The sequence below is a fragment of the Paroedura picta genome, chromosome 7 (assembly GCF_049243985.1).
Source record: "Paroedura picta isolate Pp20150507F chromosome 7, Ppicta_v3.0, whole genome shotgun sequence".
Lineage (NCBI taxonomy): Eukaryota > Metazoa > Chordata > Lepidosauria > Squamata > Gekkonidae > Paroedura > Paroedura picta.
In genome coordinates this window covers 120,717,709-120,734,154 of record NC_135375.1, presented here as the reverse complement: position 1 = coordinate 120,734,154, position 16,446 = coordinate 120,717,709, and the positions used below count along the sequence as shown (strand labels likewise).

Genomic DNA, 16,446 nt, shown 5'->3' with positions numbered 1-16,446 from the left:
GCCACCTGAAATTCTTTGGTTCTCCTTCTCCTGCCCAAGTTGGAACATACACAGATTTCATGGCTTTGAATTTTAAGATACCCCCTCCCCCATCCTCTGGTTCACAGTTTTTTGCAAATCTGGTATTTTTTTTCCAGGCTTGCAGAAAGACCTTTGTCCTAAGTGGATCCTGCTGTGCAGATTTTTACATCCATGGGAGGTGGGGAATGACTTATGGTTTTTACCTGCATAAACACACTGAGCATGCGACTGTATGAATGAAAGGCAGAGAAAATGAACTTTGCATTAACTGTTGACTATTCAAGGCACATGCCAGAAACCTGTCCAATATAGTGCTGGATCCAAATCAAATTGGCAGTTTCTGCTTCTTCCCTCTTCCTGCTGAAGATCCTGGCATTTTACAGGGTCCCCTTTCTCTCGTAGCATTATGGGGAGATTGGTGGGCTGCAGTCTCCACAGAGGCAAGGGAGGAAGATGATTCTCAACAGACAAAATTATTACTTGGAATAATAAAAATAAATAATATAATGGAAGAAAGCAACCACTGTCACCTTTCAACACCCCTCCCCCAAGTTAATCAGAGGAGCTCTCTAAGCTGCTCTGTTTCCAGTTCTCTCTCCCGGGGTCTGCTGTGCTGCCCCCTCTGCATCTGGTGACATTTGCTTCTTCAGTGGATTTGAGTGTGTCTGGTCCCTGGCTGGAGCTGCTTTCCTTGTCCAGGGGTAGTCAACAAAGAAAAGGAAAACTGTGCCAAAAATAAAGTAAAACAAAATGGAAGGTGTCTATAGAGTGAAAAGAACCAGAAGAAAAGGAACCAAAGGTCTCTCCACTGGGGTGGGGATCCTTGTCGAGGAAGACTGGAGGTTGGCTCTACTTGCACTCCGGGGCGGTTCGGCTATCCTTGAGCTTTTAGTTCTGTTGGCTGCATTTGATGTGGTCACTCACATACCGCCTTGCTGGGTCGGGGAATAGGGACACAGAGGGTGGCGATGTGGGAAGAGTTATCACGCTCCATTGCATTCATTTGTGAAGTACCACAGGAGTCAATATGCTCCCCAGCTGGTCTGGGGTTTTGGACTGGGTTGTCATCAGTATGCAGATGACATGCATCTCTATTTCCTGATGGATGGATGGCCAGACTCCCCCCTCCCCCAGCAACATTTGCCAGAGGTTTGGAAGCAGTGTCTGGATGGCTTTGACAGAGTTGCCTAAAACTCAACCCCTCCAAGATGGGAGCAGGACCAGGAAGCGAGTTTATCCTGCCTGGACCGGGTGCAGCTTATACCTGTACTGCCCGCCAGGAATCTAGGGGTGATCTTTGATTCCTCCCTTTATATGGAGGTGCTCATATCACAAAGGTAGTCCAAGTTGCATTTTGCCATCTTCGCCAAATGAGGCTACTAGCGCCCTACTTGTCCCCAGAACACTTGGCCACAGTGACCCATGCAACGGTCATCTCCAGACTATTGTAACTTGCTCTACACTGGTCTTCCCTTATCTTTGACCCAGAAATTGCAATTGGTGCAGAACGAGGTAACCTTGGAGGACCCAGCTGATGCTGAGGCAGCTGCACTGGTTACCAGTTAACTTCTGGATTAGGTTTAAGGTTCTGGTTCTTACCTTTAAGGTCATCCACAGCCTGCATCCCACATATCTGAGGGACCACTTGTCTCCTTACGCCTCCCGCAGAGCTCTTTGGTCTGCGAGTTTGACTCAGTGGTCCCTGGCCCCCGGGAGGCATGCCTGGCCTCGGCCAGGGCCTTTTTAGTCCTGGCCCCAGCCTGGTGGAATGAACTCCCAGAAGAGCTGAGGGTCCTGACAGAACTATCTCAGTTCTGCAGAGCCTGTAAGATGGAGCTCTTCTGCCAGGCATTTGATTGAGGCCAGGCTAAGAAAAGCAGGTCCCTCCTCATATACGCCCATTTGCCTGTCATCTGGGCATGAGTTACCCCTGAGATGGTGGTTGGGGGCTGTGGGTGACTGCGGCCGAGTGTGCAAAGGAGGGAGGGGAAGATTAGGTTAGTTTTTATCTGCAGCGGTTGGGGATTGTAATGATAAGATATTGCCATAGAATGAGCACAAAAATCACAGGCCCAGGCAGACTTTGCCTGATGTTCACTTACACCTGGGAGGGCCCAACAGTGGGACACTGAATGCAAAACGGTTAATGTTTCAGGCAAATTAACCACTGCTTGCTAAAGTTAGGTGTCACTTTAGCTCCTGATCCTGATCACTCCCTGATCCAGAGTGAATGCATATAGTGTTCTCTTTCCTGCCAATACAAATGTACTTTGAAAGGCTTCTCTGATTACGTTTAGCAAAATTTTAGGAAATTAATGTTTTTGACATCTTTTACCTCTCCGTGGGACAGCCTTTTCAGGAACCAGTTGTCACTTTACAGAGAATCGAGCGTGCAAAATTACAAGGGGAGGGAGGTGCTTCTCATATTCTCTTTATAAGGATTGCTTTATGTTAAATAAAAGAATAATCATTGTGCTAGCAATTAAAAAGTCTTAAAGGTAAAGGTATCCCCTGTGCAAGCACCGGGTCATGTCTGACCCTTGGGGTGACGCCCTCCAGCGTTTTCATGGCAGACTCAATACGGGGTGGTTTGCCAGTGCCTTCCCCGGTGCCTTTAAAAAATCTTAAAGTGACATTAAAAAAAATTGGGTTCCCTTAAACAAGAGGGGCAAACCTTTGGCAAATCAAAACGTGGCACAGCCTGGATTTTGGAGATTTTTGGTGTAGGCAATCCCTTGGGCATGAAATTGGGGTCACTACAGGTGGGTAGATAGTTGTGAGTTCCTGCATTATGCTGGGGGTTGGACTAGATGACTCTTCAGGTCCCTTCCAACTCTGACTCTATGATTCTACATCTAGCACTTAACACAGAACAAGGCACAGCATATGTAGTGTAGATTTCATCATCTTTGTGCTTTTTGTTTGTTTGGTTTGGTGAGATTAAATTAGCTATGCATGGGCTGATGTTTTGGATCATGATTTGCTGAGGCCCAGCTGTTGTTATAATGTCAGATTTCCTTATCTTTGTGTGCATTTTCAAATCATGACTCATTTAGAAACTAAAAATAAACAACTTTTTTTCTTTTTCCAAAAATTGTAGCAAAAATATTGACTCCAGCTATTGTCATTAAAAGGCATTGTTTCTCAGATGAAACCCACATTTCCTAATAGGGACAATGCAGGAGGGGTTTGCAACTTACAGAGTACTAAGTATCAAAGCCCATTTTAAAAATGGGCTTTGAAAGGGGCAGCAGGCAAGACGGCATGAGAGGGTAGCCGTGGCTCCCTTTGGTCCGCAAAGTGGGCTAAAGGGAGTGGAAAGCCGCCCCCCCCCCCCCCCGGTCGGTGGCAACAGGACTTTGCGGCCCACAGGGGAGACTGCAAACTCCCTCCCTCCCGACTTCCTCCCAGCACAGAAGCATACCTGCGGGCTGCAAAGCCCTGCTGCTGCCTTCTCCTCGTGGGCAACAATGGAGGCCGCAGCCACAAAGCTTCTATCAGGCAAGTAAGGAGGGCGGGAGCTGGAGAGGGAGGGCCAATCAGGGTGGACTGGGACGGACAGGGCCCTGGACAGTCTCCTCCCAGGAGGCTGTTCCCCAAATATATAAGGGAGTGAAATTGTCTTAAGGATTGCTTGTTGATATATCCTGGTGATTCTTAAACACTTTCCAAGGCTTGGTATAGAGTACCATGCTGTGGGTGGGTGTTAAGTGGAATCAAGTTGCTTCCAACTTTTTGCGGCCCTAGGAATTAGTTCTCTAAAATGCCCAGTTCTTAACAGCTTTGCTCAGGTTTTGTAAGCTGAAGGATATGGTTTTCTTGCTTGAATCTACCCATCTCTGTGTCAATCCATACTCTGACACCTGCCTTACTGACTTCTCCTAGATTATACTCCTGCTTGGCCAACGGCAGTGCAGATGAGTTCCAGAGGGGAGAGCAACTTTTCCGAATGAGAGCTGTTAAAGATCCGCTGCAGATAGGTATGGTGGTTCAAGCTGACCAGCTGATGTTGCTGTTCAGCACTTGATGTCTAGGTCGAATTCTGCCTTGAAGCGGGGGCTGGACTTATTGCTGGATGGGATGGCAAGAGTGGGATTCTTGAACTGGGTGGCTTAGTGGTCACTCTGCACTGGGCCTATACATTGCTGGATTCTTGCCCTCACTAGTATCAGCTTGCCCTTAGAGCCCTGATCTGGTTTGGTGGAGTCTCCAGATGACTGTACATGTCAGTTGGTGAATTGCTGATAGCTCTTGGAAAGAATTTTGGTGTCATCTTGAGTCTCTGGCTGTTCCTGCAGCCCATCAATTGGCACATGTCCTTGTTGTCAGGAATTGAGCCATCGAGTGGCTTTGTGGGGCTGTCTTTGTCTGTTAGCCTGGGATAGGGCGGAGGTGGGACCTGGCTAAGGCCTTTGGTCTCGGCTGAGGCCTTTGGCCCAGATCTTTTGTTAGATTTGCCAGGTTGGGGTGAGTGGGTGGGCTGGGGTGTTATGAGTGAGTGTTCACTGCAGGCCTGGGTCCCATGAGGCTGTGCACTTCCATTGCAGCCTGTTGGGATTGCTGCCATTAGGCCCTAGAGAACTGCCTGGCCTTATTAAGAACTGTTGCTCTGACTGGGCCTGGATTGGGCCTTGATTGGCTCTTTGCAACTGCAAACCTCTGTGTATGACCATGGATAAAAGGAGATCAGCCACTGAAGGGCCAGCTCCTGGCGTCAGCGAGGTGGTGGATTTAGCAGCTCATGATCTACTGTGTCAAATGTTGCCAAGAGATGGAGTAGTATTAGCAGTGCCGATCTACCTCAGTTCAGCTGGTGGTGGAGGTTGTCCATCAGGGTGACCAGTGCTGTCTCAACACGTTGCCAGGCTTGAAGCCTGAATGGGCTGGGTCTAGGGCCGAAGTTTCTTCTAGGAATGCTGTCAATTGGCCTGTGGCAGCTTTTTCCACCACCTTCCCTAGGAATTATGAGAGATGGGGCATTAGTTAGCAAACTCCCCCAGGTCCAGGGATGGTTTCTTCAGCAGAGGCCAAACCATTGCCTCCTTCAGTCCCTCTGGGAATTCAAATATTTGAAGGACTGTCATAGATGATGGAGCAGAGTTGTTTTCTGTTGCCCCAGAGGGCTGGACCAGAAACAGTGGGTTGAAATTAATTCAAAAGAATTTTCGGCTAAACATCTGGGAGAAGTTCATGACAGAGCAATTCCTCAGTGGAATAGGCTTTCTCAAGAGGTGTTGGGTTTTCCTTCTTTGGCAGAGGCTTGACAGTCATCTGACAGAAATGTTGATTTTATGAACTTAGGCAGATTGTAAGCGGAAGGCAGGAAGGGATGTGCCAGTGTTTGCTTCTGTGTCCCTTCCTTGCACACCCAGGGAACTTTTGCCACTGTGGGATGGTAGGTGAATTTCCTCCAGGACAGACTGGATTCTGAAGAATTTTGGTGGACGGAGGATCACTTGGGCATGAAATGGGGTTCACTGTGGATAGGCAGTTGTGAGTTTCTGCATTGTGCGGGGGTTTGGACTAGATGACCCTGCAAGTTCCTTCCTACTCTATGATTCAGATGGCCAAGCTCTCATTTGTATCCCACTCGAGGCCAACACATTCTCTGCCTGGAATTGATGGCGCAGGAAGGGCTCTGAAGGAGTAATCCTCCTGGGATTTTAATTGTCACCATTCCCTCCTGCTATGCTGTTTGTGACTGATGAAGGACAGAAAACCTGGCAGGGGCTAGTACTTTTAAGGTGACTGTTTCACCCTCCCTGATCTAGGTTTCTGTCACTCATGCTAGGTCTATTTCCTGCTCTGCAAAGTTGGATTGCAGAGTAGCAGTCTTATTTTTGATCGATTTAGCATTGCACAACATCAGAGTTGGATGTGGTTTTTTGCCCTTAGCTGCTGCCCCTGAGTACCATGGGATGGGAAGAAGAAACTCATCCTTGTTGTTCTTGAGCACCTCCATTTTATTATCTCAGAATTGCCCTGATTTGAGCATTCATTGTTATTGTTTGGTGCTGATAACTCAGTTTCCTTCCTGTTCCTATATCTTGGATTAGTGTTTCCTCCTTTTTCTCTTCCCTCCTTCTGGTCGTGTTTGCTTTATTTGACTTCCTCCATCTTAACTTTGTTCTTTGATTCATGTAGGTTTGGGTTTTTTTTTCTAGGTGTGCTTTTATTTATTTACTTTGAATTAGCTCCAATCTTCTCAGGGTATATTTGTTTTCTGGCTGTGTATTGAGTTGGTGGAGGAGGTGTTCTAATTCTTGGCTTTGCCTATGTGATGTTTTTGTGGTGTGGTATTTGAGGAAATAAATAGAGGGGGGTGATTTTGTTTTCTCCTCCTGGGGTGAGGGCATCTTTCTGGGTGAGATTCAGTCGGATCAAGGGAGGCAGGCATCTTCTTCCCATACCTAGGTGGCACTCAGTTCAGTTTCTGCCTTGGAGAGAGAGCAGTGAGCTGAGAGACCAACGTAGATATTTATACTTTTCTTCTATTTTTCTTCTATTTTTGTTCTATTTTTCTATTCTTGGATCTTCGCTCCCCCCCCCAGTCTTTCTTGCCTGCCTTATCCTCCCCAATTAAAAAACAACAACAACAACAACTCTTACCCACTATCCTTCTATCTGCTCTGGGTGCTAGCGCCATTAAAGGCACAATCCCCTAATAATTTAAGGACACGCCATGAGGATGGCCGATGACCTTCTCTCAGAAGGTGAGCTGGAGGCGTCTATGGAGCCAAAGAATATGGAGCTGCAGTTGCTGGAGGGAGCACCTCAGGCCGTCCTCAAACCAGCTGACAGAGCCAAGACGTAGAGGTGCCAAACGCCACAGGAAAAAGATCAAGGAGAAGGTGCGCAGCAGCCATTTTGAGGAACATCGCGTGGGAGGCTCCACGTCCACTACCCAGTCCCTGCTGACTCACAAGGAGACTGAGGGAGAGGAGGAAGAAGTCCGGAGTTCAGTAAGGCCCAATGGGGAATATTTACTCTCTAAGGAGCTTATTACATGCATTTCAAAGGTAGTTAAGGCGCAGCTTGATAGAAGGAGGCGAGAACGGAGGAGCACAGACGCTATAGGCAGGCCTCTCCAGAGTCATAGAGAGAGGAAGAAGGATATTAGAGAGCGTCCTGGACTACTATGGTAGCACGCAAAAGGTCCCATTGGAGTTCCCCCTCCACAGTCCTCAGTGAAGGAAGATGAGGATTTTTTTTTATTGGATGAGGAGGTAATTGAAGAGATGGAACTACCAGAGGTATCTAAGAGGTTTTTCAAGCCTGAAGATTATCAAAATGTCTAAATGCCTTAGATTTGAAGTGGAAGCAGGGGGAGGAAGATCCAGCAAAGCAGGACCCTAGGAGGCCCTATGGAAACAGGGAATATTTTCCTCCAGAGGAGGATGTGCCTAGAAATCTTCCCTTACCTGACTTTTGAAAAAAAGTTCAGGGTTGAGTGGGAAAAACCCATGGCAAATAGTCAGCTACCAGCCTAAGCCCAAAAGTTGTACACTATGCTGAGGAAATACTGAAAACATCTATTGTGGATGCACCTGTGGTAGTCCTACAAACGTATGGACATCTCTCTGAAGGTGGAGAGGGGTCAGTTAGAGACATGATGGACGGAAAGCCTGATTTTGCCTTATGCAAGACACATTTTGCCTTATGTCTGTGAGAACCTCCACCATCTCATCCATAATGTCTAGAGCTACTATTATGTGGGTTAAGAAGCTGATACAACTGATTCCTGACCCTGGCAAGAGAATAGTAGAAGGAATGGATAGGGTGTTAAAGGCTGCTTTTTTTTTACAGCAGATGCAATGCTAGACGCATCTATCTTCAATGACAGAGCGATGGCCATGGCAGCAGAGTCAAGGTGAACCTTGTGAATGTGCGCATAGCAAGCAGACACCAGAGCAAAGTCTATAGTGACTGTATATCCTTTCCATAGTACCAAGCTATTTGGTGAGGTGCCAGTGGAGACATGTGACAAGAAGGGGGTGATGCATAGGGCACTATGCGTAACAGGAGATTTAATCAATCTTCAGGTACCTCCTTTAGCTTTTACAACATATATAATAGCTTCAGGACAGGTGACAAAACTGGTCCTCATGTAGACAGACCTTTTGGGGTGGTTCCAGAGGTTCCAGAGAGGAAACCATCCACCAAAACAGGACAGGGATGGAAAGCCTAACAAAGCATGACTCCCATGTTCTGGTGGGAGGCCATCTAGCCTTATTTCCAGAACAATGGTTGACAGATCATTCAGACAGCTGAAAGTCTTAAAACAAGGCTATGCCATAGAGTTTCAAAGGTTCCCACCAACATTTGTACAATCTCCTTGCCCAAAGACACAGACAAAACTAGAATCATAGAATCATAGAATTGGAAGGGGCCATACAGGCCATCTAGTCCAACCCCCTGCTCAACGCAGGATCAGCCCAAAGCATCCTAAAGCATCCAAGAAAAGTGTGTATCCAACCTTTGCTTGAAGACTGCCAGTGAGGGGGAGCTCACCACCTCCTTAGGCAGCCTATTCCACTGCTGAACTACTCTGACTGTGAATTTTCCCCCCTGATATCTAGCCTACATCATTGTACTTGTAGTTTAAACCCATTACTGCGTGTCCTCTCCTCTGCAGCCAACGGAAACGGCATCCTGCCCTCCTCCAAGTGACAACCTTTCAAATACTTAAAGAGGGCTATCATGTCCCCTCTCAACCTCCTTTTCTCCAGGCCAAACATTCCCAAGTCCCTCAACCTATCTTCATAGGGCTTGGTCCCTTGGCCCCAGATCATCCTCGTCACTCTCCTCTGTACCCTTTCAATTTTATCTACGTCCTTCTTGAAGTGAGGCCTCCAGAACTGCACACAGTACTCCAGGTGTGGTCTGACCAGTGCCATATACAATGGGACTATGACATCTTGTGATTTTGATGTGATGCCCCTGTTGATACAGCCCAAAATGGCATTTGCCTTTTTTACCGCTGCATCACACTGCCTGCTCATGTTTAGTTTACAATCCACAAGTACCCCAAGGTCTCGCTCACACACAGTGTTACCTAGAAGCGTATCCCCCATCCAGTAGGCATGCTTTTCATTTTTCTGACCCAGATGCAGAACTTTACACTTACCTTTATTAAATTGCATCTTGTTCTCATTTGTCCATTTTTCCATTGTGTTCAGATCTCGTTGAACTCTCTCATCTTCTGGAAAGAGCCCAAGCAGCCATAAAATACTTACTCGACATCCGAGCAATAAAACTAGTGCCAAGAGAAGAAGTTGGGGATCTACTCCATCTTCTTCACCATTCCCAAAGTGAACGGGGACTGGAAAGCGGTGCTGGACATAAAATTCTTTATAAGACTCCGCCACTTCAGGACGGAAACTCTGAAGTCCATCTCAGAAACACTACAATACTACCTTACTTCCATGGATCTTATGGAGGCATGCTTGCATGTACCGATCCTGGAGGCACACAAAAAGTTTCTCAGGTTCTGTGTGGGCACAAACATTACCAATATAGGACGTTACCATTTGGTCTGTCCACAGCGTCCAGAGTCTTTTCAAAAATGTTAATCACCTCGGTGACCTTACTCAGGAGCCAGAGTATACATACACATCTGTATTTAGATAACCTGTTGTTAAAGGCAAAGTACTTACAGCAGGCTTAAGAGCATACCAAGATCGCACTACGAACACTGCAGAGCTTCGGGGTCATAGTGCATTTTCAAAAGAGTTCTCTAACACTGACTCAACCCCCACAGCACCTAGGGGTCAAGATAGACAACGTGGCATCCCGGCTGTTCATGGCAGAAAAGAAGATTCAAAAGACCATGGATCTGGCAGGACAAATAATCAAAGGGAAACCATCGGCCGTACTAATGCTGGCAAGCACGATGGGCATCTTGATTTCGAACCTGTGCACAGTGTGGGGAAGACTACATTCTTGACAGCTCCAGAACTTCCTAAAAACTTCCCTTCCAAAATGACATGTCCCTGAAATAGGACAAGAACCTGATGGTGCCATCGGCAGTCAAGATCATCCTAGCGTTGTGGACAAAGGAACGCAACCTGTCAAAGGGAAAGCTATTTGATCCATGCCAGGAAAAGCAGCTGTTCACAGACGCAAGCTTGAGAAGGTTGGGGAGCAACAGTAGAAGGCTACTCGGACCAGGGGACAGGGACCAACCCAGAGACAGTACTCCTGATAAATGTCAGGAAATGTTTTTCCTACCTAAATGTAGAACTTTACATTCCCTATTGAATTTCATTGAATTTCAGTTTAGACCAGTTTTTGAGCCTATAATGATCATCCTGTATTCTTATTCTATCTTCTGTTGTGTTTGCTACCTCTCCCAGTTTAGTATCATTTGCAGATTTAATAAGTATCCCCTCTAATCCCGCATCCAAATACTTTATAAATATGTTGAACAGCACAGGCCCCAAGACAGAACCCCGGGTGCACTCCACTTGTCACTCTCCTCCAAGAGGATGCTCAACCATTAAGAAGTACCCTTTGGGTACAATCTGTAAACTAGTTATCAATCCACCTGACAGAATTACGGTCCATACCGCATTTTACCAGCTTGTCAATAAGAATATCATGTGGAACCTTAGCAAAATCTTTACTGAAATCCAAATAAAGTATGTCCACAGCACTCCCCTTATCAGGAGCCGCAAAGCGGCTCCTGATTGGGCCCCTCTGAGTGCAACTCAAGGGCCAAGTGGCCAATTGGGAGGCGCGCATAGCACGCCTCCCTATTGGCCACTTGGCCCGCCCTGGACTGGCAGCCCAGATCCGCCATTTCCCCACTTGCCGCCGATGTGGACGCGTCTCCACGAGGACCCGGTGCCGGCTCCTGTCGCGAGCGCCCCGCCTCGCCAACACCCGGCGCGGCTTAGCCCCACTCGCCGACGATACAGCCGCCAAACGCATGCCTGCGCACCCTGGAGGACCCGCCGCCACCTACGGCCACCAGCAGCCCGCCTGGCCACCGCCCCACCCGGCTTCTGTTTAAAGCGACGACACACGCTACCGCCGCCCAGCCTCCGCCGCTTTCCCCCGCCCCAGTGGCCCTGATGCCAGCCACGGCGGTGGCGCAAACAGCTTCGCGCGGCCCCGCCCAGCCTCCGGCTGCTGCCGCGCACTGCCGCACCAGCAACAGCCGGCATGCCCGCGATCGTCACTGCGACTGCCCTGCCAGTGCCTCCGACGGGACCGCCTGGTTGCGGGAGACCCAGCAGCCGCAACGGTTGAGCCGACACAACTGCGAGCCCCTCAAATCGCTCCTGACTTCAACGAGGTAAGGCCCACGCTGGGGGAGGCCTGGCCGTGCTGCCAGCAGACGGCGGAGCCTTTCAGGCCGCCCCATCCACGCCCTCGGGTACGCCGCCGCCTGCTGCAAAGACATGCAGCCACCGTCGCCTTCCTAGCGCCCATTTTATTCCTCTTTAAAATGGGCTTTCAATTTAGTCCATAGATAAGGTTGATATGATTTGTTCTTGCGAAACCGTGCTGAGTCTTAGAAATCACAGCTCTGTGTTCCAGATGCTCAAGGACAGAGAGTTTTATGATTTGCTCCAAATCTTTGTCAGCTACATATGTCAAGCTGACGGGTTGATAGTTACCCGGGCCCTCCTTTTTCCCTTTCTTGAAGATGGGGACAACACCTGTTCTCCAAGAAGTGTCAAAAAGAATGGGCAGAGGGTCAGAGATGACATCTGCAAGTTCTTTTAGTACCCTTGGATGCAATTCATCTGATCCAAAGGACTAGGTGTTTATGGACTGTCCCCACAGTGATCCTAGGGCAACCTTCCCATCTCCCCGCTGTGTTATGCTTTTTGCCACATTGAGCACTATTTCCCTCACAAGAGAAGATTGGGGAGAAATAGGAGTTAAGCAGTTCAGCCCTCTCTTATTTCACTTTCTTGTCCTCGCAGTGGTCCTATGGTGTCCCTACTCTTTTTCTAACTTGAAATATAACTAAAGAACCCTTTTGTTATGTTTAGCACTATTTGCTAACACTTATGTTTAGCACTTCATATTGAAATTTAGCTTTTCTAACACAAAAAAATTTAGCTTTTCTACATTTATTGGTTACTAGCTGAAAAGCCCATTGCATTCAGGAATTCCCTGTGAGGCTCTCTACCCCACCTCCCTCATGGGGAGTCTGCTATGGGGAGAGAAAGGGAAGATGATTGGAAAATGCTTTGAGACACCTGAGGCCTGCTGGGTCACTGCGGCCCATTCCCATTTCTCTCAGACCTCTCACAGCCCCACATAACTCACAGGTTGACTATTGTGGGGAGAAAAATGGAAAAGGTGTTTGTAAACTGATTTGAGACTCCTTTGGGTAGTAAACAACAGGGTACAAAAATGCGTTCTTCTTCTAAGGAGCATCCATGAAAGAAGCATGTGGGCACATAACATTTTATCAACAGTGAAAAAATGGAGACAGAAGGAACAGGGTGGACACCCATGTACTGTGACTACCCCATGTGTATTAGGGCAGACGGGCATTTTGGGGTCTGTGGTCTAATTCACGCAAGAAGGGAAATGACGCAGAACTGGGGGGAATTGGTTGCCATGTAATCTTCCCCTAAGAAGAGTCTCCAGTCTGATTTTCCCTTCACATATCTGAGGACATGGCTCTGGAAAGCTCATCTACAACCACTATTCCACAATTCCCAAAGGTCAGTCCTCTCCCACACTCAACGAACATTCCACACCACAGGTTCTTGACACCCATATCTCCACACCCATGCCCTCATTTGCCACCACACCACCACAACCTCCCACACAACACACACATTCAACCCCATGCCCTTACAGACTGGACAACTCCTCCCCTTCCTCTTCCCACTGCCAAGCTCTAGCGCCCGTTGTATTCTTGAATATACCTTGGCCTAGAAGACTTTGATCACATAAGGGATATGTCGGTCCCCTTTTCTGAACAAGGCTTTTTGGGTGGGCAGTCTCAGTGGGTGGGCTGCCCAAGCTTCCCACAGACCAGGGGGCTGGCAAAATATGCCTAGACATTGGTGAAACCTGGCTGCTCAGTGTCACAGCTGTCAATCTGCCACCCATATTTAACAAAGGATTTTTTGGGTAAAGTAAAAGATTTTGGCTTTCTGAAAATTAACGGTTAACCATCTTACTTTACATATAGCAAGCTTTTCTCAGCCGTGCTTCAGAGAGAGAAACTAGATCTGTGTCTTTTGCTGGTCATGGAATGGGAAGTGGCCTGCTGGCTAGTCTAGGAGGATGTTGTGGGGAGGAGCTGATTTTAATGCTTGTATTTTGCATGTTTTAAATATTTAGATACCTTGGCAACCCATGTAAGGATAGAAAGGTGGGATATAAGTTTTGTAAATAATAAATAAATCAGGGCTAATAAAAGCTGGTACTTTTGAATTAATATAAAAATTGAATTAAAAAAGAAGTCCAAGTACATCCCTGTTCCAGGCACCTTCTAACAAGGCTCTTATGAGGCCAATGATCCTGTGAGTTTTATCTTGCTGACAAGTTACGCATTTATGTGCCTGCCTTCCTCCTAAACATCTCAAGCGCAATAGCAGAAATGTAAGAACAATTTATAAACCAAACACTAAAAAAAGAACTTTCACACCCGTCTAATGCAGTGCGTGTAAATTTGCAAACAGGGTTATTATGCTTATGTGATGCCCCCTCCCCAGCCAACCCTGCCCTTCCTTGTGGCTCCGGCATCTGAGTCTCGTATCCTTGAAGCAATCAATGCCTGCTGCAGTATTTTCAGATCTTCGTGTATTGAACAACTCAGGGCACCTCATGAATTAGAGCAGCTTTTCCTGGGGAGGGAGGCTTGGTTGTGGGCTGGCCTGGGTTCATATTTCAGCCATGGATTAGTCTTTCCTGCCCCCACCCCATCTGAAAACTAGCAGAGGTATTAAAATGTGCCTGACTGTAAAGTAGAGCTCTGGGTAATTTAATGGGATATCCGTGGGAAGTGGTTTTGTTTAAATTAAATGCCTAAATGGACTTTATTGCAAATACAATCCTTCCTGTTGAAAATTCCTTCTCTGAAACTTTATTCTCTTTAAATTAAAATTCAGCTGTGGGTGTTGTATACTTGGTTTGGTGTCCTCTAGGTCTTCCTGGTGCTTGAGCTATTGGTTGAAATGGAAAATGGGCCAGTATTGGCAGATGTTGAAGCAACTAGCTGGTGACTGTTCCTATGTTGTTTGTGTCAGGGGGGTGGGGGGGGATAAGATCTCTGTCCCACACAGAATCACCTTCAGCCTGTTCTTTGACAGGTTTCCACCTAAGTGCCACAGTGGTGCCTCCTCAGATGGTGCCACCGAAAGGAGCATACAACGTGGCTGTGATGTTTGACAGATGCCGAATAACATCTTGCAGCTGCACTTGTGGCGCAGGGGCGAAGTGGTGTGCCCACGTGGTTGCCCTCTGCCTCTTCCGGATACACAATGTAAGTCCCCCGTTGCGGCTTCTGTGTGGCAGTTGGGACCTGGGAGGGGTTCTACAGAGCATTTGGTATGCTTGTCTGTTGTTATGTTGATGTACACAAAGTTTCACTGGTAGGCATTACGTCCTCCACCTTTATATGTTAAAGGCACGTAAAGCCAGCCTTGACTGCCTCCCACTCAGAGTAGGGGAAGTGCGCAGTGCTTCACCAGCCTGTTTTGTGTTTATTTTTTCCACTAGTTCCTGGGAAAGCTGCTTTGTTGCTGTATAGCCAGCATAGACAGATCTTTAGGCTTCTGTGCTCCTTTTTGTGTGGAGGCTCATGAAAGACATGCTGTGCTGTGGTCAACTGATTCACAAACTGACTTGTGTTCTCCTTGCCAAATTGTGATTCTAAGCCATGGATTAATCCTAGTTTGGAATCTTGGTTTGTAGAGAACATCTCAAACCACAGTTTGTTTTTCAAGCACAAAAACAAACTGCTTGTAATTTACTTCTTCCACTATGCAATTAAATCATTTGGGGAAGTCCATTACAGAATCTGGCTGAAGTAAACTATTCCAGCACAAGAGGAGATTCCCAGCTGCCAAATTCCTTTCTGGCTCAGGTGTAACAACTTCTTCCGTCCTCTTCCACTTCCCCCCCTCACTGATGAGGTCAGGAGGTCGAGAGGAATTGCTTGCAGGGCCTTCCCTGCACTTTCATCCTCCACTGCTGCTTTCTTGGGCATAGTTTCTGGAGCAGTTGATAGACTCCTGAGAGCTACAGTTGGGGGAAGGGGGGAAGAAGTAGAAAAGTAGAGAGAGATGAAGGCGAGTTTGTGCACATATCAGTGCACTATGACCATGTGTTTCGGCCAAATGGAGCCCCACAAGCTTGATTCTATGCTGTGGCTAAAGTGAAGCGAGGTTCTAGAAAGCTGTGACAGAAATGTATGTGAGGCTGAAATCCAAATGGACTCTCATAAATGGTAGCTGTTTGGCACTCCTGCTTTATCTGAACAGGCCTGGAGACTGTTCAGTGCTAGGCAGTTCTAAGTGTGCTTTTCTTTAATGTTCTGAAATACCTTCCAGGTTAAGACCTAGAATTTGGGCAGGTAGTGGGGCTTGCAAGGGAAGTAGCCAGATGGCCAGGTTAGCTATGTTAGCTTCCTGAAAGAAGAAGCTGCTAAGCCTGTGTATGAACAACAGATCCCAGGGAGAGCTGTGAAAAGGAATAAGTTAGTAAAGGAGGCAGAACATGAAAATGCTGTACTGGCACCTTTGTAGTCCTTAAAACAGCCTCATAAGGTCCATCTGAAATCCCTGTAAAAATAGACAAGAAGCAAAAAAAATCACACTTTTGTTTTCTTTAATGTTCAGTATGTGGTGAAATTATTCCACCTTTTTTGTGGAGCTGCATCTTTCTCCTGGAAAACCATCTCTAAAGAGCTCAATCAGCATGTGGCTGTCAGAACCCTGATGTTCCTGCCATTATTTAGTGATATTTATGTAGCTAGGTATATAGAGTATCAGCCCTGTAGGGATTGGGGCAGCTTGTCTCCTCTCTCTGTCCTTCTCACCCCTGACAAGCCATCTGCTCCTCCCCCTCCCCTTTCCCCTTAGACCCTTGAATTCCCTTATCTGAGTGTTCTGGCTATTCAATGTTCTCTCTTTCTCTGGATTCCCATGGGTGGGCGTCAGGGTCGGGATTATATGTGAAGACTCAGTTTTGACAATGTTTTGATGAGAGTACTTTCTTGCTCAATATATGAAATCTTTTGCTTCAAGTCAAGAGTTTGCTTTTTGAAGATCCTCACACTGAGATAGGTGGATAGGTACAAATTGCAGCCCTGGTCTTGGAGTTTGGGATAATCACTTTCCTTGGTGTATTCTTGGGAGGTTTCAGAGATCCTGTGAAGCAGCGGTCCCCAACCTTCTTGTAGTTGTGGACCGCCTCCGAGGGTGGGAGAGAGCCGGCGGCCCGGCT

The 16,446-nt window shown here is 47.2% G+C and overlaps 1 protein-coding gene across 6 annotated transcripts in view; it reads left to right on the top strand.

The window, feature by feature from the left end:
• Positions 1-16,446, top strand: part of ZSWIM8 (zinc finger SWIM-type containing 8) — a 79,961-nt gene that overhangs the window by 26,518 nt on the left and 36,997 nt on the right. For 3 of the 6 annotated variants that reach the window (XM_077346209.1, XM_077346211.1, XM_077346208.1), the window contains exons 3-4: positions 3,907-4,001; positions 14,295-14,482. In XM_077346209.1, the coding sequence (XP_077202324.1) occupies positions 3,907-4,001; positions 14,295-14,482 (283 nt within the window). Of the gene's footprint in view, positions 1-3,906; positions 4,002-11,298; positions 11,321-14,294; positions 14,483-16,446 lie in introns of those variants that run through there. The other 3 variants (XM_077346210.1, XM_077346213.1, XM_077346212.1) reach the window with 3 other exon arrangements.